Source organism: Camarhynchus parvulus, chromosome 1 (assembly GCF_901933205.1).
Source record: "Camarhynchus parvulus chromosome 1, STF_HiC, whole genome shotgun sequence".
NCBI lineage: Eukaryota > Metazoa > Chordata > Aves > Passeriformes > Thraupidae > Camarhynchus > Camarhynchus parvulus.
Genome location: NC_044571.1, coordinates 30,260,686 through 30,279,298, shown reverse-complemented (window position 1 = coordinate 30,279,298; position 18,613 = coordinate 30,260,686). Strand labels below are relative to the sequence as shown.

The following is an 18,613-nucleotide window of genomic DNA, read 5'->3' as shown; positions in this document are numbered from 1 at the left end:
ATATTGTTTCTGATTGTGAAGATACTTCCCAAGAAAATATAATTTTGGCGCCAAACTCTTAATCTTTTCTGCAGAGTTGAATACATGACTACCTTTTCCTTTAGCACATGGCCCTGTCTACATCTGCTGCAATACCACACTTTTGAAAATTGATTCCCACTTCAGAGCTTGAGCTGAGACAGAGGAATGGAGATGCAAGCGGAAGATCAATGTATGTTTCCAAACCCAAAATGAATGAAAGCTTCCCAAGCTCCTGACAAGTGCTTTTCTCTGATTCAGGATATGTCCCTTTTTAAAATATCAAAGCAGTTGTCCCTTCTTGAAATAGCAGCCAGGCACAGACAACTCACTGCAGGCATGCTCTTCAAAAATAGCTAAACCCCCCATTTCCATGGTGTTTCAGGGAATTTCCTCACACAATCTGATGCGTGCAAGATACAAATCTCATCATTTGTATTTACTATTTTCTATGAATTTATGCCAGGGTTTCTCTTTATAAATGTCTTTGCTTGTACTTTACTTACAGAACAAGCCCAAACAATCTAGTTTTGAACATAATAAAATAGTAACATTATATACAGCCTATTTTATTTTGGTTAATAGAATCATATGTGAGATACTGACTCTCGTATCCTGCAGAAATGGTAAACAAAGCAGGAATTTCTAAACACAGGAATTAGTACTAGTTTTTATATTCAATAACTATAAATTTTAAATTAAACACTGTAGACACGAAGCAGCATTAACACAGAGTCATTCATTTATACTGTAGCTTCCAGATAATTTACCATGATTACCTCAGGTAGGTCTTCAGCTTTACTGACAACAGAAATATACAAGAAATACATAAAACCAAGCCGCGAGTACTTCACCTTTATCTTCTGAAGATTTATTCAAATAATCCAAATCAAATCACATGACAAAATAATTGCATTGCTAGCCCAGTTTTGCATTTTGTATTAAAAAAAAAAAAGAAAGCTCTTTAGTATAAGAGAATGAAAACAGTGTTACTTAAACTTTATCAAAAAATAAGAATGGCATATCATATAGAATGCTACAGCCAGGATGCTTTTCTTTGAAGATTTTCTGTTCATTGGAGGCAGAGAAATATAATTTCATCTTTTTGAGTAAGAAATGTTTCCTTTCCAACTTGAAGATCCAACTTAGTACATGATATAATAATTTTCTCTTCCTAAATTATCTGGATGTGCTGAAAATTAGAAAAGAAACATGGAAATGTTTTGACTGTAGGAATTGTAAATCATTTGTTTCTCCCTTCATGGAACAAAAAACTCTTCTCTATTCTTACTTGCTGAACCTCAGGTATTTTATACATCAAATAAACCCAACAAGAGGAAGCACACATTGGGGTTCATCATAGGATGGCAAAGGTCTGGCAGAAGGGCATATCCCTTTGAATACATCACTCACACTTCTCACATTTTATTTGTTTTGAAAATGAATAGAAGGGCTCACAGCTGACACACAGTCTCAGCCTCTCTCCTGATGGAGACTGCTTTTTCATGCTGAAATTCTGGCTTTCTTAAAGTCAGCAGAAGTTTTGACACTGAATTCAAGCAGGGTCATGTTTTTACTCTCATTTTTTGATCATTTTAGTTAATGATTTCACTTGATCTCTGTATCCTAGTTTATATAGACCATTCAGATGAACACTTACCATTCCTACAAGTCAAGTAGTTAACTATGTCCTATTTTTTCTCCCTTTTTAACAAACCAAAGTGTTTGATTTGGTCTCTGGCAACAGAGCTAGGAATAGCATACCCTCAGTCTCTTCGTGCCCTGATTTGCAGTATATTGTATGTTACGAAGGTGTGGAATTGGATTAAAAGCTACAGCACAGTGCTCTGCAGATGAACCCACTGCAGGTGTGCTGCTTAATAGGATTTTAATTTGCTAACAAGTGAAAAAAAGCAGAAACCTAGAATGAGATTTTCTAGATGAAAAAAAATGCTATTCATGCTGAGAGAAAGCAACTGCAAGCTCTGTGATAAGGAATAAAGATCTGGCCAATTCTCTGTGAACTGCACTTTATAGATTATGGCTTGTTCAGAGCATCTCTCTTACTGCCACCAGTTTCATCAATTTTGAGTTCATACTATGTGTGTTTGGCTCTATAGCATTTCATCTGCCACACTTCCCTGCTAAGCCAGTGTGCACAAATCTTCTATCTTGCCCCCTGCCCTCTACGTTTTTTTCATATAAAACCAGTGTTTTCCTCGGGAGATTCCACCAACCTGGAATGTATTCTGTTTTCAAGAGTATTAACTGTATTTATTAATTCTATGTATTAATTATTTAAACTATATTTCAAGATAAGATTCATAAATGTACTGCACTGTTCATAATAAATGGGAAAAGATGGCCTCCCTGCTGAGGAGTCTAATTTATATTCAGCATCAACTAGGAATGGAAGACTAGAAACAGATGGAGAAGGAAGAGGAAGAATAAAGGTGACAACTAAAAGATCAGAAAGGGATCTGCTAAGCCACACATATTGGTGCTGCTGATATCAGGGTAAGGTTGGGAGATTCTTTTCTGATTCATGTTACCAGTCTTCCCTCATATTTTTTCAGGGTTTTGTAGCAAGACCAAGTGGTTAGCACTGATTTCAATGAGCTGAGTGGGGAGGTGTGATGAACAGATTTTTTTTTTCCACAGCATAACAGGCTGTAGAGAAGGGAGAAGGCATAGAAATGCCTTGTGGAGCAAGATTAAAAACCATGGAGGTTGGGTGATGCTGGCAATGAATGGAGTGGAGGATGGGAACTGATGAAAAGCTCTGGATTACAGAAACCTGCCAAGCCTGCCTAAGGTGAAGGAATTAAAAGCAAAAATTATGAAATAAACCTGAGCAATATGTCAGGCAGCAGAAATGTGGTCCAGGAAACAGCAGTGTGGCTGGTGGATGCTGCTATGGCTGCTGAGATACCCAACAGAATGGGCTGTGCCCAAAGGAGGATTAGTCAAGAGCAGGGACAGATGGTTCCTTGGAAGCATGATGATGATTTTTGGTGGTCAAAAGTCACAGAATAAAAATCCTCATGCAATGGAAATCTTGTCAGAGGAACTACAGAGATGACAATACAAACAAAGCAGTGGGTGTTAGAGATGCTTTTGGCAGCTCTGTTTTTCAGCCATGGCACCAGTGTTGATATACAAAAGAAAGAATCTGCAATGGTCAAGGTGGGAGCACCACCCATCTGAAGAACATGAGCAGGCAAAGTGCTCACTCACTCTCTCACAGCTCCTGAACCCTTTTTAGCAGCAGGTTCAAGTTTTCGACTCCATCACAAACTGTAAGCACTTGAACCATAACATAACAAGTGCTTGCAAGAATATCTTTTTCATCCCAGTTACTAGCATCTTGCACATGGACTAGTAGAATCCATCATCTGTTGGGTTATTTGATGTCTAAACTTCTACACTTTCTCAGTCATTCACTGTGTTCTTCCCTCATGCACACCTTCTCCCAAGTCCTCAGACTCCTCATTTCACATTTTACACTCTCCCCCTCTTATTCTGAAAGGGATGATTCCTCATCCCTCTCTCTAATCAGCCTTGCTCTGTTCTTGTGATCAGGTACAAAAAATTCAAAACTGGCACATATTTATAAGCACATCACTTCCACAGACCAAACCTGGGTCAAGCCCTTGTCTGATGACCCTTGCAAAAAGCATTGCAATGGGCATGGAACATACAAAAGGCAGCACAGTGAAGAGCACAGGAAATGGGCAGACATTGAATAAAATTTCTAGTGGTTCATTTCCTCATTTCTGACCATCACTGATTTAGAGCTCTCTTGCAAATTGTCAGCACCCAGTTTACATTTTGACATAAAGGTGGTATGGCAGGATGGGTCTTTATTTTACATTTGAAAAATAACAAAAGCTGTCAAACATGCCCATCACACATATAAATCATTCTTGGTTTGTCCTCTGTGTGACTGCTTTCTCCCCTCCAATTTTCTTTGCTGAACTAGTCTTAGCATACTTTAAAAAAATTAGGGTCCCTAACAGGGCCTTATAATTAATAAAGATGTTTTTAAAACAGTCAATTTCCACTCCTGTGCTAGTGTATGGAAACAGAACACCTCTTGGGAATAAAATAACTACAGTAGTGTCACCCTAAAAACCCAATTTTCTCGGTGAGTCTTGGTGCCATTAACATTTTTCTTTCACAGTTTTCTGGAAAACCCAATGTTCTCTGAGACATAAGACAAGTGCTCGTACTGCATGGAAGAGAAATATGAAAACAGCTGAATGTCCAATTCATCACTTGCATTAACCACGGAGGCTTGATTCATATTCCCATGTGTTCTTGTATTTTAGCCTTGTATTCTAGAAGACTTAGAGTTATCTTGTTTTCTACCTGCATGTCACACCTTATGCTAGTAAGTTTGGAGCAGTGGACTGACTGCAAGAAAACCTGGTAGAGGAGAAGAGTCTCAAGATTTCATATTTCTGAAGATATTTCATATCTTTTGATAAAAGTAACAGATAATTGGAGGGAAGAGAGCCTCTCAGTGCTTCCAAAAGTGAGGAAAGACCACACTGTGCTCTCTTTTTTGATTGATAAATGCATGCAGTCTGTATGTCAGCTAGCCCATGGCCTGCTCCCAGCCCACCAGAACAGCACTGCTCTTCCTTAGACAACACTTGGGGAATCAGAAGGAGCTCCTGATGTCTGCTGGAAACCTAAGGAAAGAATCAGGAACCTGTGGTGCTGAGGAGGTAAGTGATGTTGAGATTACAATCCGTTAGTATCATTGTGGGGTGGGGCAGGATGTGGAGGATGCTTCATGAGTTGAGGTTTCTGTGACATTGGACACAGCTCCATGCAAACCTGGATTTCATTAGTTCTAATTTACACGCAGAAAATACTCCAATCAGCCCCACACCTCCCAGTCTGTCCTAATTTGCCCAAGCTATAACATTTTCCCCATCATTTTCTTTTAAGTTAATGTTAATTTCACCTTGCTGACAGTGGCTGTGTTCACCAAACAACTCAGAACTCTGGAAAGCATTGCTTAATCCAAAGTTATTCTGGTTCTGCATCACAAGAGCTGTCTGTGCAGCATTGGCTTGAGGTTCCTCTTCAGCAAAACAGGCTGAGAGATGGCTGGGCTCATAAACACACAGAACAGGGACCTCATTTTGCTTTGCAACCAAGGCATTTCCTTCTTCCTTCTCCTCTTCTATATAGGACTGGAAAATGTGAGCCGCAAAATCAACAAGTAGCATATTCAACAAAAGCCAGGATCCTAGGTTTAAAGAAAAGCAAAGATAATTATGAAAACCTCTTCATTTGCATATCTTTATGATGTGTTCTTTTTTGAAGTGCTTCATTATAGTAACAGGCTAAACAAAGTAATGGACTAGCACTCATCAAAGAGTACTTACAAAATTATGAACTTCCAAATATTCCAGAAAAATAAGCACCACTGCTAATTTTAAACATATGCAATTTTTTTTCCTTATTTAACTAGAGAGGAAAGTTGTGTTCATTCACTTTCCTGTTCAAGTTCCTCCTCCCCACTCACTTCTACTACAAGGCTTATCAATAACCACATATTATCCCCATTCTCCCCTCAGACAGATAAATCATTCCACCTCTTCCCAAGTGAAACCTCCTACAGACATCTCTGTGTGTTATGACATTAAATGGCCCACCTTGCAGCTTGGACCATAAGTGATAAAAGGCAAGAAAGACTCACTGAGGCCATTGACTTCTGAATCATACCTTGGTTAAAAGCCCTTACAGTAAAAAGTAGATCTTCCATGCCATAAATCTGCATAGGAATTCATCAAGCTCTGCATCCTACAAACTAGTTTATATGGACATCAACAAGGAGATATCACAATTTATATTAATGACCACAGTTTACAGAGCTTTAAAAATTAAAAATACTCTCTTTTGATGTTATATGTGTCTAAGAAGCTGCTGCTTCTGCTGTTCATCCTTTTGAGGATCCTTGAACTAGGAAAGTAGGAGGAAGTGCTTGTTTACCTATGGAACAAGGAAAGGGATTTTTATAGTTGGAGTTGAAACTATATTGATTTGTTAATAGTAGTTCAAGAGTGTTTCCAACAGTCTTACAGGTGTTTTCAATATATTCTCTCAGAGTAAGCATGAAGCCAAAGCTACCACTCAAGCTGTCTTTTGGGATAATCCAGAGGAACACAGTTCTCAAGAGGAACCAAGTTGAAGCAGTTTGTTGCAGAAGAGAAATGCACAGCTCACTACTCAGTCCCCATGGCTTGGCAGTGCATCCTTGAATGCCTTGGAAGGCAGCAGAGGTGTGTGAGCTGACATCAAACTCTATGAGGGAGGTGTGTAGAGACACATTTTCTGGAAAGGAGATGGAGCTGAAGGAGCTGTAGAGGTCCCATTAGCCCTGGATGCTCTAGCACACCTGCTCCCTGCTGCCCTACAGCAGGGGTACCTGCAGAGCTCCTCTGATCTCACCTGGGCATCACCTAAGTGGGGGCTGGGCTGGAAAAGGGTGAAAGTCAATCCTAAATTGAGAGGTGTGAGTATGCCAGTGTATTATGTCTGCTGGATGTGGCAAGCTAGAAGGCAAGAGGCCAAGTCAGAAGCAAGATTTGTTTTGATTACTGGATTAACATGACACATTTCCCCAGGTAATTGTGTTTCCTCAGTGTGGACACTACATAGTTCATATTTTGAAGAAATGCTGAGATTTAAGACATTTCTGGAAAGCAATGTTCCCAAGTACAGAACTTTTACACCAGATGGCTTGTTAACAGAACTGCTTCAGCCTGTCTGCTAAAACTCAATGTCCTAAAGGAACAGAAACATGCAAAAAAAGAGAAAAAAGGGACATTGATAGATCAAATACAACATCTTAAGGAGTAAAGAAATATAATAATGGCCACATTATTGAAGCATCACAGCAAAATATTAAAAAATATTTTTAACTCTCTCATATTTGAAAAAAATTCAATTTTAGTGTTATTGTAGTACGAAAACTGTCATAAAATGGGTGAAAATGTAATTTGTAATTAGTTTAACAAAGTCTCAGCAGACCAAGAGATGTGCTTCATCCATTGTATCCCATCCATCAACACAACTGCAGAACAGAGAGGCAATTCATTAAACTCTTCTTGTGGTGGAAAGAGGGAAGAGGATTTCATCGTCATGGGGGATTTCAATAAACATTATACTTCCAGTGCAGTTCTTGGAATGCATTCTCAGTTTATTCATTGCCAAAAATACTGCATATAACATTGGAGAGTTTTGTGCAGAACTCCTCTGGAGAGAGAGAAAGGATTGATTGTTTTACCCTTACTGTAATGCAGCAGCTGATGGACGAGGGACCCTACTGTGTTATGTTCCCTGCAGACACAGAACAAAACTCTGATCCTGCTCCAGACAGTTTACAAGCAAACAGAAGGCAAAAGGCAGCAGCTTGATGCAGAAGAAGAGTGTGTTCATACATGCACAAGCACAGGCATTAATGGGGTAAGAATACTGAAGAACACAAAAGGCAACAACCTTGACATACCCCTTTGTTATGTGTTTATAGCAAACACATGAAAGCATGGTTTTGAAGGGGCATTTCAAAGAAAATAATGAGGTTTTCTTTGGTTATTTGTATGAAGTTGCATCCAACAGAAGAGTTAAAAATATGAAGTTGCTCCTTTGAAAATCTAAAAGGCATTTAACACAGTTTGGGATTAGAAGCAACTTACAGGAGACGGTACATTTCTGCAGAAATGGCACCTTTGCAAGGTGTTACAAGTGAAGTGAAAGGCAGTTAGGGTAGAGATTGGGCTGATTTAAGACATGTTTGTATCACTTCAAGCCTCACAACTTGTGTGTAAGTGAACACAACTGCACAGCTCCCCTTCTCCCACCTTGCAGTGATGTATGATGGGTTTGATGTTTGACAGCTCAGAGCCCTAAGGTGGAAAGAAAAATAACCCAGCTAAAGAAGTGGCTATTTTTCAGTCAGTTCAATACCTTCAACAGGTGTGCTGCTGGCTAGGCAAGAACTTAGGTCAGTGTAAGACATTAAGTAAGAGGAGCATATATCTGTTGTCAGAGGAACTAGCTGCTTTTTTGGCAACTAGTTGTTGCAGTGGCTCTGCTCTGGCTGTGTTATACAGTAAGAACCTGGGGGACTCAGAGCTATCACTTGAGATGTCTGGAATGCTTATGGTTTGGAATATTAGTGGCCCCAGATCTCCATCAAGCCATGTTGCTGTGGTGTGCAGATCTTGTATGGAGGGAAAGCAGAAGCTCTCACCTCAGGCTGCTGTTCCCTGCTTCCCCACAAAGTACAACTTCTGCCAAAAGAGGGAGTCCCAGCTTTCCTGCCATCTACAGCTGCTTGCTCCTACTCTCCTCTCTTATGCTCATCCTAGAGTTTTGCCCAGAAAACTGGTTTGGTCAAAACCTAATCATTTCATTTCCCTGACTTGTCTAGCCACATCACCAGGAGAATGGTGATAAAAGGAAAGGAGTGGGAGAAGAGATACCTCTATTAAATGTTGCATGCATTTATGTCAGTTAAAATCATAGAATAACAGAAATGCAGAGCAGTTTGGATTGGCAGGGACCTTAAAGACCATCTAGTGCCAACCCCCTGCCATGCCCTTTCCAGAGGTTTCTCAAAGCCCCATCCAACCTGGCCTTGAACACTTCCAGTGATGAGGCATCCACACCTTCTCTGGGCAACCTGTTCTGATGCCTCACCACCCTCACTGTAGAGAATTCCTTTCTAATATCCAGTCTATACCTGCTCTCTTTCAGTTTAAAGCCATTCCCCATTGCCCTGTCATTACACCACCAGCCCTCATTGCCCCCTTGAGGTACTTTTAGATCTGTTGCCTCTGCCATCTCAGGTCAAAATGGGGCATATCAAGTTAGAGTCACAAAGATCCTATTTACCAAAACTGTCTGTCCTGTTGATGGTCAGAATCTTGCCTACATTGCTCAGCAGGAGGTTCCATTTCAACATGAAATCCGATGCCTGCTCTTTAAATGCCTCTTTACTCTTGCTTGGCTGCAAATAAAGAAAAAAATTGGTTTTTGATAAAGTTGGTTAAAATTATTCCTTTCTGTGCGTCAGATCATTTTCCCTGTACAAACAGCATACAAAGGTGAAAAAAGCAACAAGCATTTTTTTCTATTAGAATCCTAAAATGTCTTAGGTTGAAAGACATCTTTGGATATTACCTATTCTGATGTCTTCTCCAAAGCATAGCCTGCTTAGTTCAGGCCTTGTCCAGCCAAGTTCCGAATATCTCCTGGATAAAGATTCTACAGACTTTCCAGGTAATCTCTTCCTATGCTTAATTATTCTAAAGGGTAATTTTTTTTTCTTTGTATCTATTGGAAATTTTCTTTGCTGCAACTTGTGTCTATTGCCTTATGGCCTATAACTATGAACGCCCAGGAAAAGTCCCACTCCATCTTCTCTATACCATCCCATCATGTAGTTGAGGCTTATGTAAGATGGAGGCACTACAGAATTGCAAAGTACTATTCTTCATTTGAAAAGAAAAAAATAAGAGTAAATAATTAAGCCAAGGAACACAGTTTACTCTGACTCTAAGTACCCACCAAACTGCAGTTAATGTTATGGTAACCAACGAAATGCAGCAGCACCAACACAGTGACACAAACTGTGAGTCAGTGAAGGTAGAGGGGTGGTAGAGTTGGTAATCTATAGAAAGGTGCATATGTGAGGACGGTCATAATTGAATCTTTCACAAGAGCTAGAGACTTTCTCCTAGAAGTTCTTCGTACTTGCCAAAAGTCAACAGCTTGGTGAAACAAGGATGTAAGGTTCTTAATTTATACCAACATAGTACTTCTGAATTTTGGTTTATTAGGGGCTATGATAATATGTGTATATGAAATCAGAGAAGATACTGAAACCACTAGAGTGGATATGTGCACAGAAATATGCTTGTAGTTGTTTGCACAGATGGAATTTTCGTATGTCAATTAATTCTCCCCTTTTCCACAGAATGCATAAAGTGTATTTATGCAAATCTGCAGTCTGGTCAGGTTGCTAGTGTGCAATGTACCTCCTGCAGACTAGTGACAGTCAGCATGTAGCAGGGTAAATGATGTGATCCTTCCTTCTATTCTGAAATTATTAATTTTATACCTTAATAACAAAAGTCTGGAGATCTGAAGACAAACAGCTCAGGAGATCTCGAATATCTGTGGAAGATGTCAGTGAAGAAATGAAGTTCTTCAAACCTGTGAAATATATAGAAGGGAGATCATTACTTGAAGTGATTGGTCTGCCTTTTGGTTTGTTTCTGCAGTTTTAAGATTTTTTTTTCTTTTATCTTTGCCTCAAAATAGATTAAGACATCCATTTCTACATTTTTATTAATATACCATTTCTTTAGTGAGGAATAGTACCCTACTTTGAAATCAGTCAGAATTCATATGTATTTCCATTTACAGCATAACTGCACTGACCAGTCATCATGGCAAAGGTGGCAAGAAAAAACAGTTCCAATGAAAAAGCTAGAATTTGGTTAGAGGCAATGCTAACTTATTTATCTGAGATTTTATGTGGTTGAGGGAAAAAAATAATCTTGGTCTGGCTGTTGACGGGAGAACAAAATTTTAAAACAAAGCAGAAAACACAAAATATTCTGTAGACCAACAGAAATATGGATAATGCTGCCACATATCAGTACAATTGTTCCCTCAAAAGTTTGGCATCTACCACCCAATGCCAAAAGGTAAATTGCACCTCCCTGAATTTATACCCTTCCAACTGAGACCTCTTCCTTCAAAAAAGCATATGGATAAGTTCAGTGAAACCTTGCTTATTATAGGTAACAGTTTGTAAAAGCAATAAAAACAGAGAATTCAATAAAACCACCCTGGGAAGACCAAGAACATCAGTAATGTAACAGAAAAATGTACTAAGTGTTCTATGCAGTGGTTTTGGGTTTAGTATGTATATGTATATTAAGGAAATGGTTCTCCTGATGGTTCTGTGAAGCAGGCAAGTTATTATTCCTACTGAAAGCAGTCACAGAAAGTCTGTGACAAATCCCTTGTCAGTGCATGAGTGGACCAGGAACAAAGAGCTGAGGTTCCCCTGGTTAGTTCTGTACACAGCCTAGTCCAACTTGCCTATCTCATCCTAATATTTTAAATGGCAGATCATTAATCAAAAAATTAAGTTCCTGTTCTATTCCTTTTCATTAATCTGTCAAATCATTATGTCATGGCTGCACACAAACTGTGTATTTTATTGTTTACAGCACCACATTGATCCCACAGGCCACAATACAGCAAAAGGACACAAAAGCTAAAAGGCCTTGTCCAGTTCAGCATACAGTATTTTAAAATCTGGCCACAATAAATGATTTTGTGTGCTTCAACTAATAACAGAGGAAAATGCAATCATTGAAAACATCTTTCCTGTCAAAAAAAAACCATGAAAAAATATCCCTGCTTGTCAACCTTCTAGGAAATACATAATTCAGTAACACAAACCCACTCCTGCTCTCACAAAAAGCTTTAAGAGAGTCAGAACCAAAAGCCTTTAACTCTTAAACTTTAAAGTTAGGAGGATATTACCTCATGCTCGATTCTCAGTTTTATTGGCTCTTTTCTAGCCCTTCAAGTTACAGGAAGAGTGTAATTCCCAGTAAGGCAGATGTCATGAATAAACAAGAGGAAATGCCGGACCTCTAACAATGACAACCTAGTGCTTAACAGGAAAGTCAATAAATAGCAACAATTAATTACATTTTAATTGTATGTTTTTCTGCCGCTTCTTTGGATTCCTAAACTTCTCTTGAAAGAGGTCTTTGGTCACATCCAGAGATTTCTCATTGAAGATGGCATGCAAGCCTGATCGCAGAACAGTGACTGTGCTGTTGTTGTTCAAGAGTGCTCTTACTGTCTGGACAGAATAAAAAACCAGTTAATGCCTTTCATTTTCTCAAGCCCTTAACTCAGCCAAATAAGGGAACTGAAAAAGGAAAGCTTCCCTTATTCAATACTAGACTTCATATGACCAGTCTCCAAACTGGGGGGTGTGGGGGGGTATAGGATCAAAGGAGATAAATCTGATGTTGCCTTCAAGAGAGTTTTGTTCTGGGAGATGTCCTTTTCAATGATGCTCTGTGTTGTCTGTGATGGAGCAGACAAGGCTAACATACTTGAATTATCTGGGCAATTGCCTGGGCAATTGGCTTTGCCTAGAGTTATTATAATTACACTAAATAATGATATTTTGTCTAAAGCATGGAATGGTGTATCAGAGATGTCTTTCCTTCAGTGTTATCTGTCCTTAATTTGTGTTGCAATTTAATTGTTGCAAGTTTTCTCAAATTGCTCAAGCCTTTGAGAGAGTAAAAATAACATTAGAAATATGGTATTAGTTAAAACAGTATTAGTTGGTTTTTATCCCATTTATCTGCTTATGAGTCATTTGTGAATGAATCTGTCTTCCTATTTGTCTCAAAAAGTATTACAGAGATATTGCAAACAATTTTCACACCAATGTTTATCATCATGTCTTCACTTTTTTTAATTAGTTGCTAATATCACACAATATTCCTTAAGATTCTTGATGAAACAATGAAAACAGTCAAGGAAACTAAATCTGAATCCATTAAGTTTTGTTAACAAATATGTTTAGTCTTCCAAACTGAAATCAGTAAGATCCTAAAGCCTTTTTGGACTTCAGGCTTTTCTGTAAATAACTTTTATCCAGTTGGGCTTTTCAGAGGAAAAATATGGTTTGTAAAATTCCAGAAAACTTCAGGATTCATACATGTTTTAACAAATCCCATTTACCAGATGCTTAACATGACCCCACAAGCAGCAACAAATGCAGCTGACCATTTCTTTGCAAAAATTATCAATACAGCTATTTTTCATCATTCAGCTAACTTTTTTTAAATACCAAACTCAATCTGATTCTCTCTTAGCAATCTCCTTCATATAAGTTAAAGACAAAGGCATTCTTCTTATTTGACTTGGAGCTTTCAGTGACAGAAAAAGAGCCTGCAAAAAGAATACATGACCCAAAGGCTGGGAACTACCAGGGCAGCACCTTCAGTAGGCTGCTAATACCTGACTCCATGCCCAACACTTTGGACTGATCCCTTCAGCCATTGGATTTCACTATACTAAACATGATTCTCCAAAATGACTGAGAGCCAGCCCTCTCAACATTCAAATGCAACTTACCAGAGGCAGGAATCAGCCCCAGAAAATGAGAAGCATCACATTCATTCTTTTCTCACAGAGAATTTGCACCTTTTTATGCTCTAATTATTTCTACACATCCAGGTAGTAGCAACTGTCAGCCTGCTTTATCTGCACATGGTTGGAAAGTTACCTTTTTTCTTTTGAATATTGACCCTGCCAAAATTGTTCTTACTTTCTCACCAGATGGCTGAATTATTGTGAAGTGCTCTACAAGGAATGATGTGGTTACAGTGTTCAGAGGTTGCAGCTGCACACTGCCTCTGTAGCACTTCTCATCAGGAGCACTCTTGCCTGCTCTGACCATCAGTCTGTAGTTGAAATTCCAGATGCATTTTAGACAGAAAACTGAGAAGGTTGATTAGAAATATCAAATTACTCCTGTGTGAGAAGATGAGATAACCTTCAGAGAGAAATAACTGAGGCAGGATGTGATGCAGGTCTGTGGGAAGCATTGCTTGAAGAAGGGTAGGAATGTTAAAATAATGAAAGTATTTTTTCATACAACAAATAATTAAACCTTGGAACTCACAACTCCAAAATCTCAAGTGCAGTAAAACTCTTTTACTTTTACCTTGTTTTGAAGAAGCTCTAGAGAAGGTACAAACTACTTTTACTTGTGAGAGCTAGAAGTGTAAATTCGACCCTGATTCTAGGTCTGCTGTGTTCAATTTGTGTGGGTTAAACAGTGTAAAAGGGATGTAGAGCACCCAGAGGCTTCTTCTAGAGAATTTCTCCCAATTGCTGAAATTCTCTCTCCCTAAATCTTGAGATTGTAAATCCAGTTTTGACTCTGCAGCTTTCCCACACATTAAGAATAGGGAAGGAAGACTGAAAGAGCTACAGCCAGCCCTTTGACATCATGGCTTGAAAACAAAAAGGGTGATCTGAAGTATGCAAATCAAATACAAATGTCTGGGAATAGGTGACACTCATGATCTTGCTGGATCATGCTCTTCAATGCATAAGAAGACCTGTTTAGAAGCACATAAAGCTGAGATTTTCTGGTATGAGTATCTCCAAGGGCTGCTGCAGTTAGTGGAAACTAAGAGTGCTCAGTACTTCATGGAAGTCAACTTTTTGTGTGGGTAGGTGCCCTTATGCATGTCTGTGCTTTTTAATTTTTACTCTTTTTTTTTTAAGTAAGAGGAGGAGTGTTTTGTATGCTGCTGGTGATGAAGTTTTCCCATAAAGAAAAGCTACATTTAGTGGTCCAAGAAGCTGCAGTTCCTCCCTTCCTCCCTCACTTGTTTTCTCCCTGCTTCCCTTCTTCCATCTGAGTAATGATTCAAATCAGATGGCATGTTGGGAAAATGTGAAAAGAACTTGTACATGTTTGAAAGAGACAATATATCCCTGTTCTCTTTTACTTTCTTCCCTATTTGTGACCTTCCTTTTATCCCATACTACCTCAAAACCCAAGGATTTGGGAGGATCCAAGGGCACCAATGGAAGGAATGCTCCAGCATGTGCTCTTGTCTGACTTTGGCATGGATGGGCAAAGAAACTGGAAACTGTCATCTGACCCTCTCCATGGGCTGCCATCAACTACATCTCAGAGGCTTTCAGAAGAATCCAGAGTGAGGAAAATGTCCCCTCACCATGCTTAGCAGTGAGGGAAGAGATGGGAAGGAGTGTGAGCATGACATGGTTGGTGTACAGAACATCCATGCTGCTGCACTTGTTTTCCAATGGAGCATGTCAAAAATAGTGCAAACAGCCCACAGGAATGAGATTCATGGCTCTTTTTTTCATGAATTCTGGAACATACCTTGACCATGTTGCAAAGGTCTGTCTGTCTCCTGAGCCTTTTTACAAACTCTTTAGCTTCTGTTAAAGAAGAAGAGACAGATGTTTCACATCATTAATATTTTACAGTCTAAAATACATTAATGAAGACATATTTTAAGTTAGAAAGTAGTTCCCTAGGGGAGATTTGGAGGGTAATGGAGGGCACAGCAGGGGCACTGAGACAGCATTATGGGATGGGCTGGGGACCCTTGCAGTCAAAACTTGCAAGGAGAAGCTGCCCAGCTCACCTCTCTTCCTTCACTGTGAATCTATTAATCCATGATGTGCAGGAAAAAGTCTTTCAATATTTTATTATATAATACTTCCTAATTAATGCTCTGTCAAGCATTCAAATGTAAGAAATGCCAAAATTAAGTCTGTCTGCAATACTGAGCATATGAATCCTATCACAAACTTTTGCCTACACAGGAGCCCTGCTTTACCTCTGTGGAGTTGGTCTTCACTCAATGATCCACTGAGCAACATGATGTTTTAGTAAGAATCTTCAGCTTAATAGGTATAAATATGTGTGTGTGTGTAGATATTTACAAACACACACATATACCACAGCTTTGTAGAGAACAGATTTTTTCCAATCATCTTCTAATATCAGTCATATCTTCCCTATGGGACTGTGGCTTTTTTCCTTTTATATTGGACTGCTACAGCCATTAATTAATTTATCAGCATAAAGCCACTTGTAAGAGGAAGAGACACAATAATATCTGAGTTTCAGAGGGTATGCTGCATATTATTGGCCATCTACCCAGCCAAAGCAATCATGGCAAGAGACATGTAATGTACTTAAATCTGTAAAAAGATTTAAGTACATTTCAATTTAAGTACATTTCAATTTGCCATTAATTGGGAATACTTCTGGCTTACGTTTATTCTCACACATTATGCAAGACCATTTATTTTTAACTGTATCCCAACTAACTCTAATTGTTGCTACTATCACTGTTATATCAGCTAAATTTTTAAAAAAATAATTTAAGAGTTTTGTAATACAATCTTCTCTGCAGTTTAACCAAAGATTATTTTTGAAAATATCTCTCCTACTCAAACCTACCATTAGACTTGGATGTTTGGAGCAGTAATGGAAAACCTCCCAAAGGATTAAGCATCCAACATTTAACATTTTCACTGAATGATCTGATTGAGTCTATGTGTTGTGCAGGCACCTCCTCCAGGAAATCAGGAAGTAGGATGTTCTCCAATTCCTAGAATACAAATTCATGCTGCTGCACTTGACTGGTGTACCACAGATATTTACAGCAGCATGAAATAAAATTATATTGATAATTTAAATGTAAGTGTAAAGAAACACATTTTTTCTTCCAATTAAGCGAGAGCTAAGCTAACTTTTTTAGCAGAAGGACAAAGATCCTAAGAGTAAATATTCCTTCCTAAATTAATTTCTAGACAATACTTAATGATCTGCTGGAAATAAGAAGCAAATTATTTTTATCAGAAACCTGCATACTTCTATGTGGAAGGCCACTGAGAAATGCAGTAGTGTTCTCAAAGGAAAAGTAACTCTCATAATCTGGAAAATCATCATCAGTTGAAATTTCAGTCACATAACCTCATGCCAGAGCCACAGACCACATTTATAACAGCACACTCCACTGATACTAGGAACTTTCAAATTAATATATAGGGAAAAAATGAAAGCCATCCCAAATTCTACTGTCTCCTTTCAAAACCAAAACCCATACCAGGCTGTCTCAGAGGAAGCAGAAAGATAAGGAAAGATAAAAGTTGAGGAATAAACAAAAATCCCATTGTACAGCGCAAAAGAAAGAGAGAGGCCTTCTCCTTAGAGCTACCAAAAAGACACAAACACATAATAGCATAGCTACAGCAAGGAAATGTGTGTGCAGTACCTTGAATAGATACCTATCATAGCTTTTTAACAGCTGGCACACATCTGGCAGGCACATCAGCTCTATTCTTTCAGGCTGCAGAGATGTCCAGAATGACATGATACAATCTTCCACCTGTCACACAAAGCCCTTTATGAATTTTCACTGATTTTACACTTGTGGAATGTGAAATATGATTCAGTAAGACAACACACAGACACAGAAGCAAAGGAATGACCATGGAGATGGGCTCTTTGCCTGGGCCCATCCTGGCTGGCCTCCAGTGTGCTGGGGAAGCAGCAACAAGCTGAACCTCACCAGGCAGTGTACAAAAGAGGAAAGAAACAAAGAATTGTGCCATGGATATGAGGATGTAGTTAAAGATACGTATCCATGGCTATGTGAAATGTGCTCAGCTCAGATTTACTGAGGCACCAGGAGGGCTCAGGATATGTGCACAAACTCAGATTCTTGGAGCATGTTGTGTTAATTCAGAATTTTAAAATAACTCAACTGAATGCTCCTTTTGTCCATAAATCATCATCTACCTTGGCTCAAACCATCAAGTAAATAAGATACACAGACACAATTTTGCCCTTACAGTTGTTTGCTGTTGTCAGAGTAAATGTTATTAAAGAAAAAGCATACCTTGTCAAGCTTGGTCTCTCTCACCATTTGTAAAATAACTTGACAATAGTTGTAGTAGTCATTGGCAAGCAGTGCAATCTGTTACCAAAAAGAGGGTACAAAATGATCTCACAGGAAAAGAGCTAACTTGTTTTATGGCTGTGTACTTTCAACGTACCAGTTCATAGGGGTATGTCTCACTTTGTGCTTGTTCTCCAAAGAAGAACTGGTTGAAATCAGGAGAAAGGTAATGAAATGTCTCTTGTTCAGTCTTCAGATAAATGACAGATGGATAATACTGCAAATTCTTACTCTTGATGCATCAGAATTTATTTTGGACAATTAAAAAAAAAAAGATTGCAATTACTTTGTCAGTTTGGTTAAAGGTGTTAAGTATTTTCTTGAAGTTGTAGGACGTGATTTTATAATAAGATGTATTTCTTTAGAGAAATGCTTGTCTTTTTTTAGAAAATAGGGGTGGGTGAAAAAAACAAGACGGGCTGCCTAAATGTTTAAATCCTAAACTGTACATGAAATTTCTTTTCAAAACCAATAAATATTTAATGCTATACATATCTTCCATATATCTTTTCTATAGCACTCGTGTCACACTTGTAACGCTCTGCATTAGGCTGCAGGTAGCTGGCTGTGCTGTGGGGCTGACAGAACGTTTCCCACTGGCTGTCATTGTCACAGCACTCATGACTGCACCCGAGCACTCGGTGGAACTAAGTCACACATCCAGCCTCTCCTGCTTTCCTCACTTTGGTCCACAAAAGTTTGATGCTCATGCTCTGCTGGCTGACATACAACAAGCCTGGTGTCAGGTCATCCCATGACAGCTTGCTGAGGGGAGAACTGCCACAGGTTAGTTTTGCATCTGCCCTTTTCTGTGGGCAGGTATTCTGGTCTTTCTTCTTAAAAATTTCCTAGTATTTACTCTAAGCATGTTGATGATGTTGTCAACAACATGTTGGAAAGACACTTTCTCAACAGCAGGAGGGTCTGCTACTGTGGGCCTCAGGCAAGGAAGGCTGTGTCCCACTAACTCCCCCAATATTCAAAACCTGATCTGTCAGCCA

The 18,613-nt window shown here is 38.9% G+C and overlaps 1 protein-coding gene across 1 annotated transcript in view; it reads right to left on the bottom strand.

The window, feature by feature from the left end:
* Window positions 1–1,163: 1,163 nt before the first annotated feature.
* RFX8 (RFX family member 8, lacking RFX DNA binding domain) overlaps window positions 1,164–18,613 on the bottom strand; it is a 31,376-nt gene continuing 13,926 nt past the window's right edge. The window contains exons 7-16 of the mRNA XM_030959813.1: window positions 17,710–17,844; window positions 17,553–17,630; window positions 16,926–17,039; window positions 16,109–16,259; window positions 15,017–15,075; window positions 11,776–11,932; window positions 10,163–10,257; window positions 8,935–9,049; window positions 4,994–5,281; window positions 1,164–1,210 (exon numbers count right to left, since the gene is read on the bottom strand). Of these exons, the coding sequence (XP_030815673.1) occupies window positions 1,164–1,210; window positions 4,994–5,281; window positions 8,935–9,049; window positions 10,163–10,257; window positions 11,776–11,932; window positions 15,017–15,075; window positions 16,109–16,259; window positions 16,926–17,039; window positions 17,553–17,630; window positions 17,710–17,844 (1,239 nt within the window). The remainder of the gene's footprint in view (window positions 1,211–4,993; window positions 5,282–8,934; window positions 9,050–10,162; window positions 10,258–11,775; window positions 11,933–15,016; window positions 15,076–16,108; window positions 16,260–16,925; window positions 17,040–17,552; window positions 17,631–17,709; window positions 17,845–18,613) is intronic.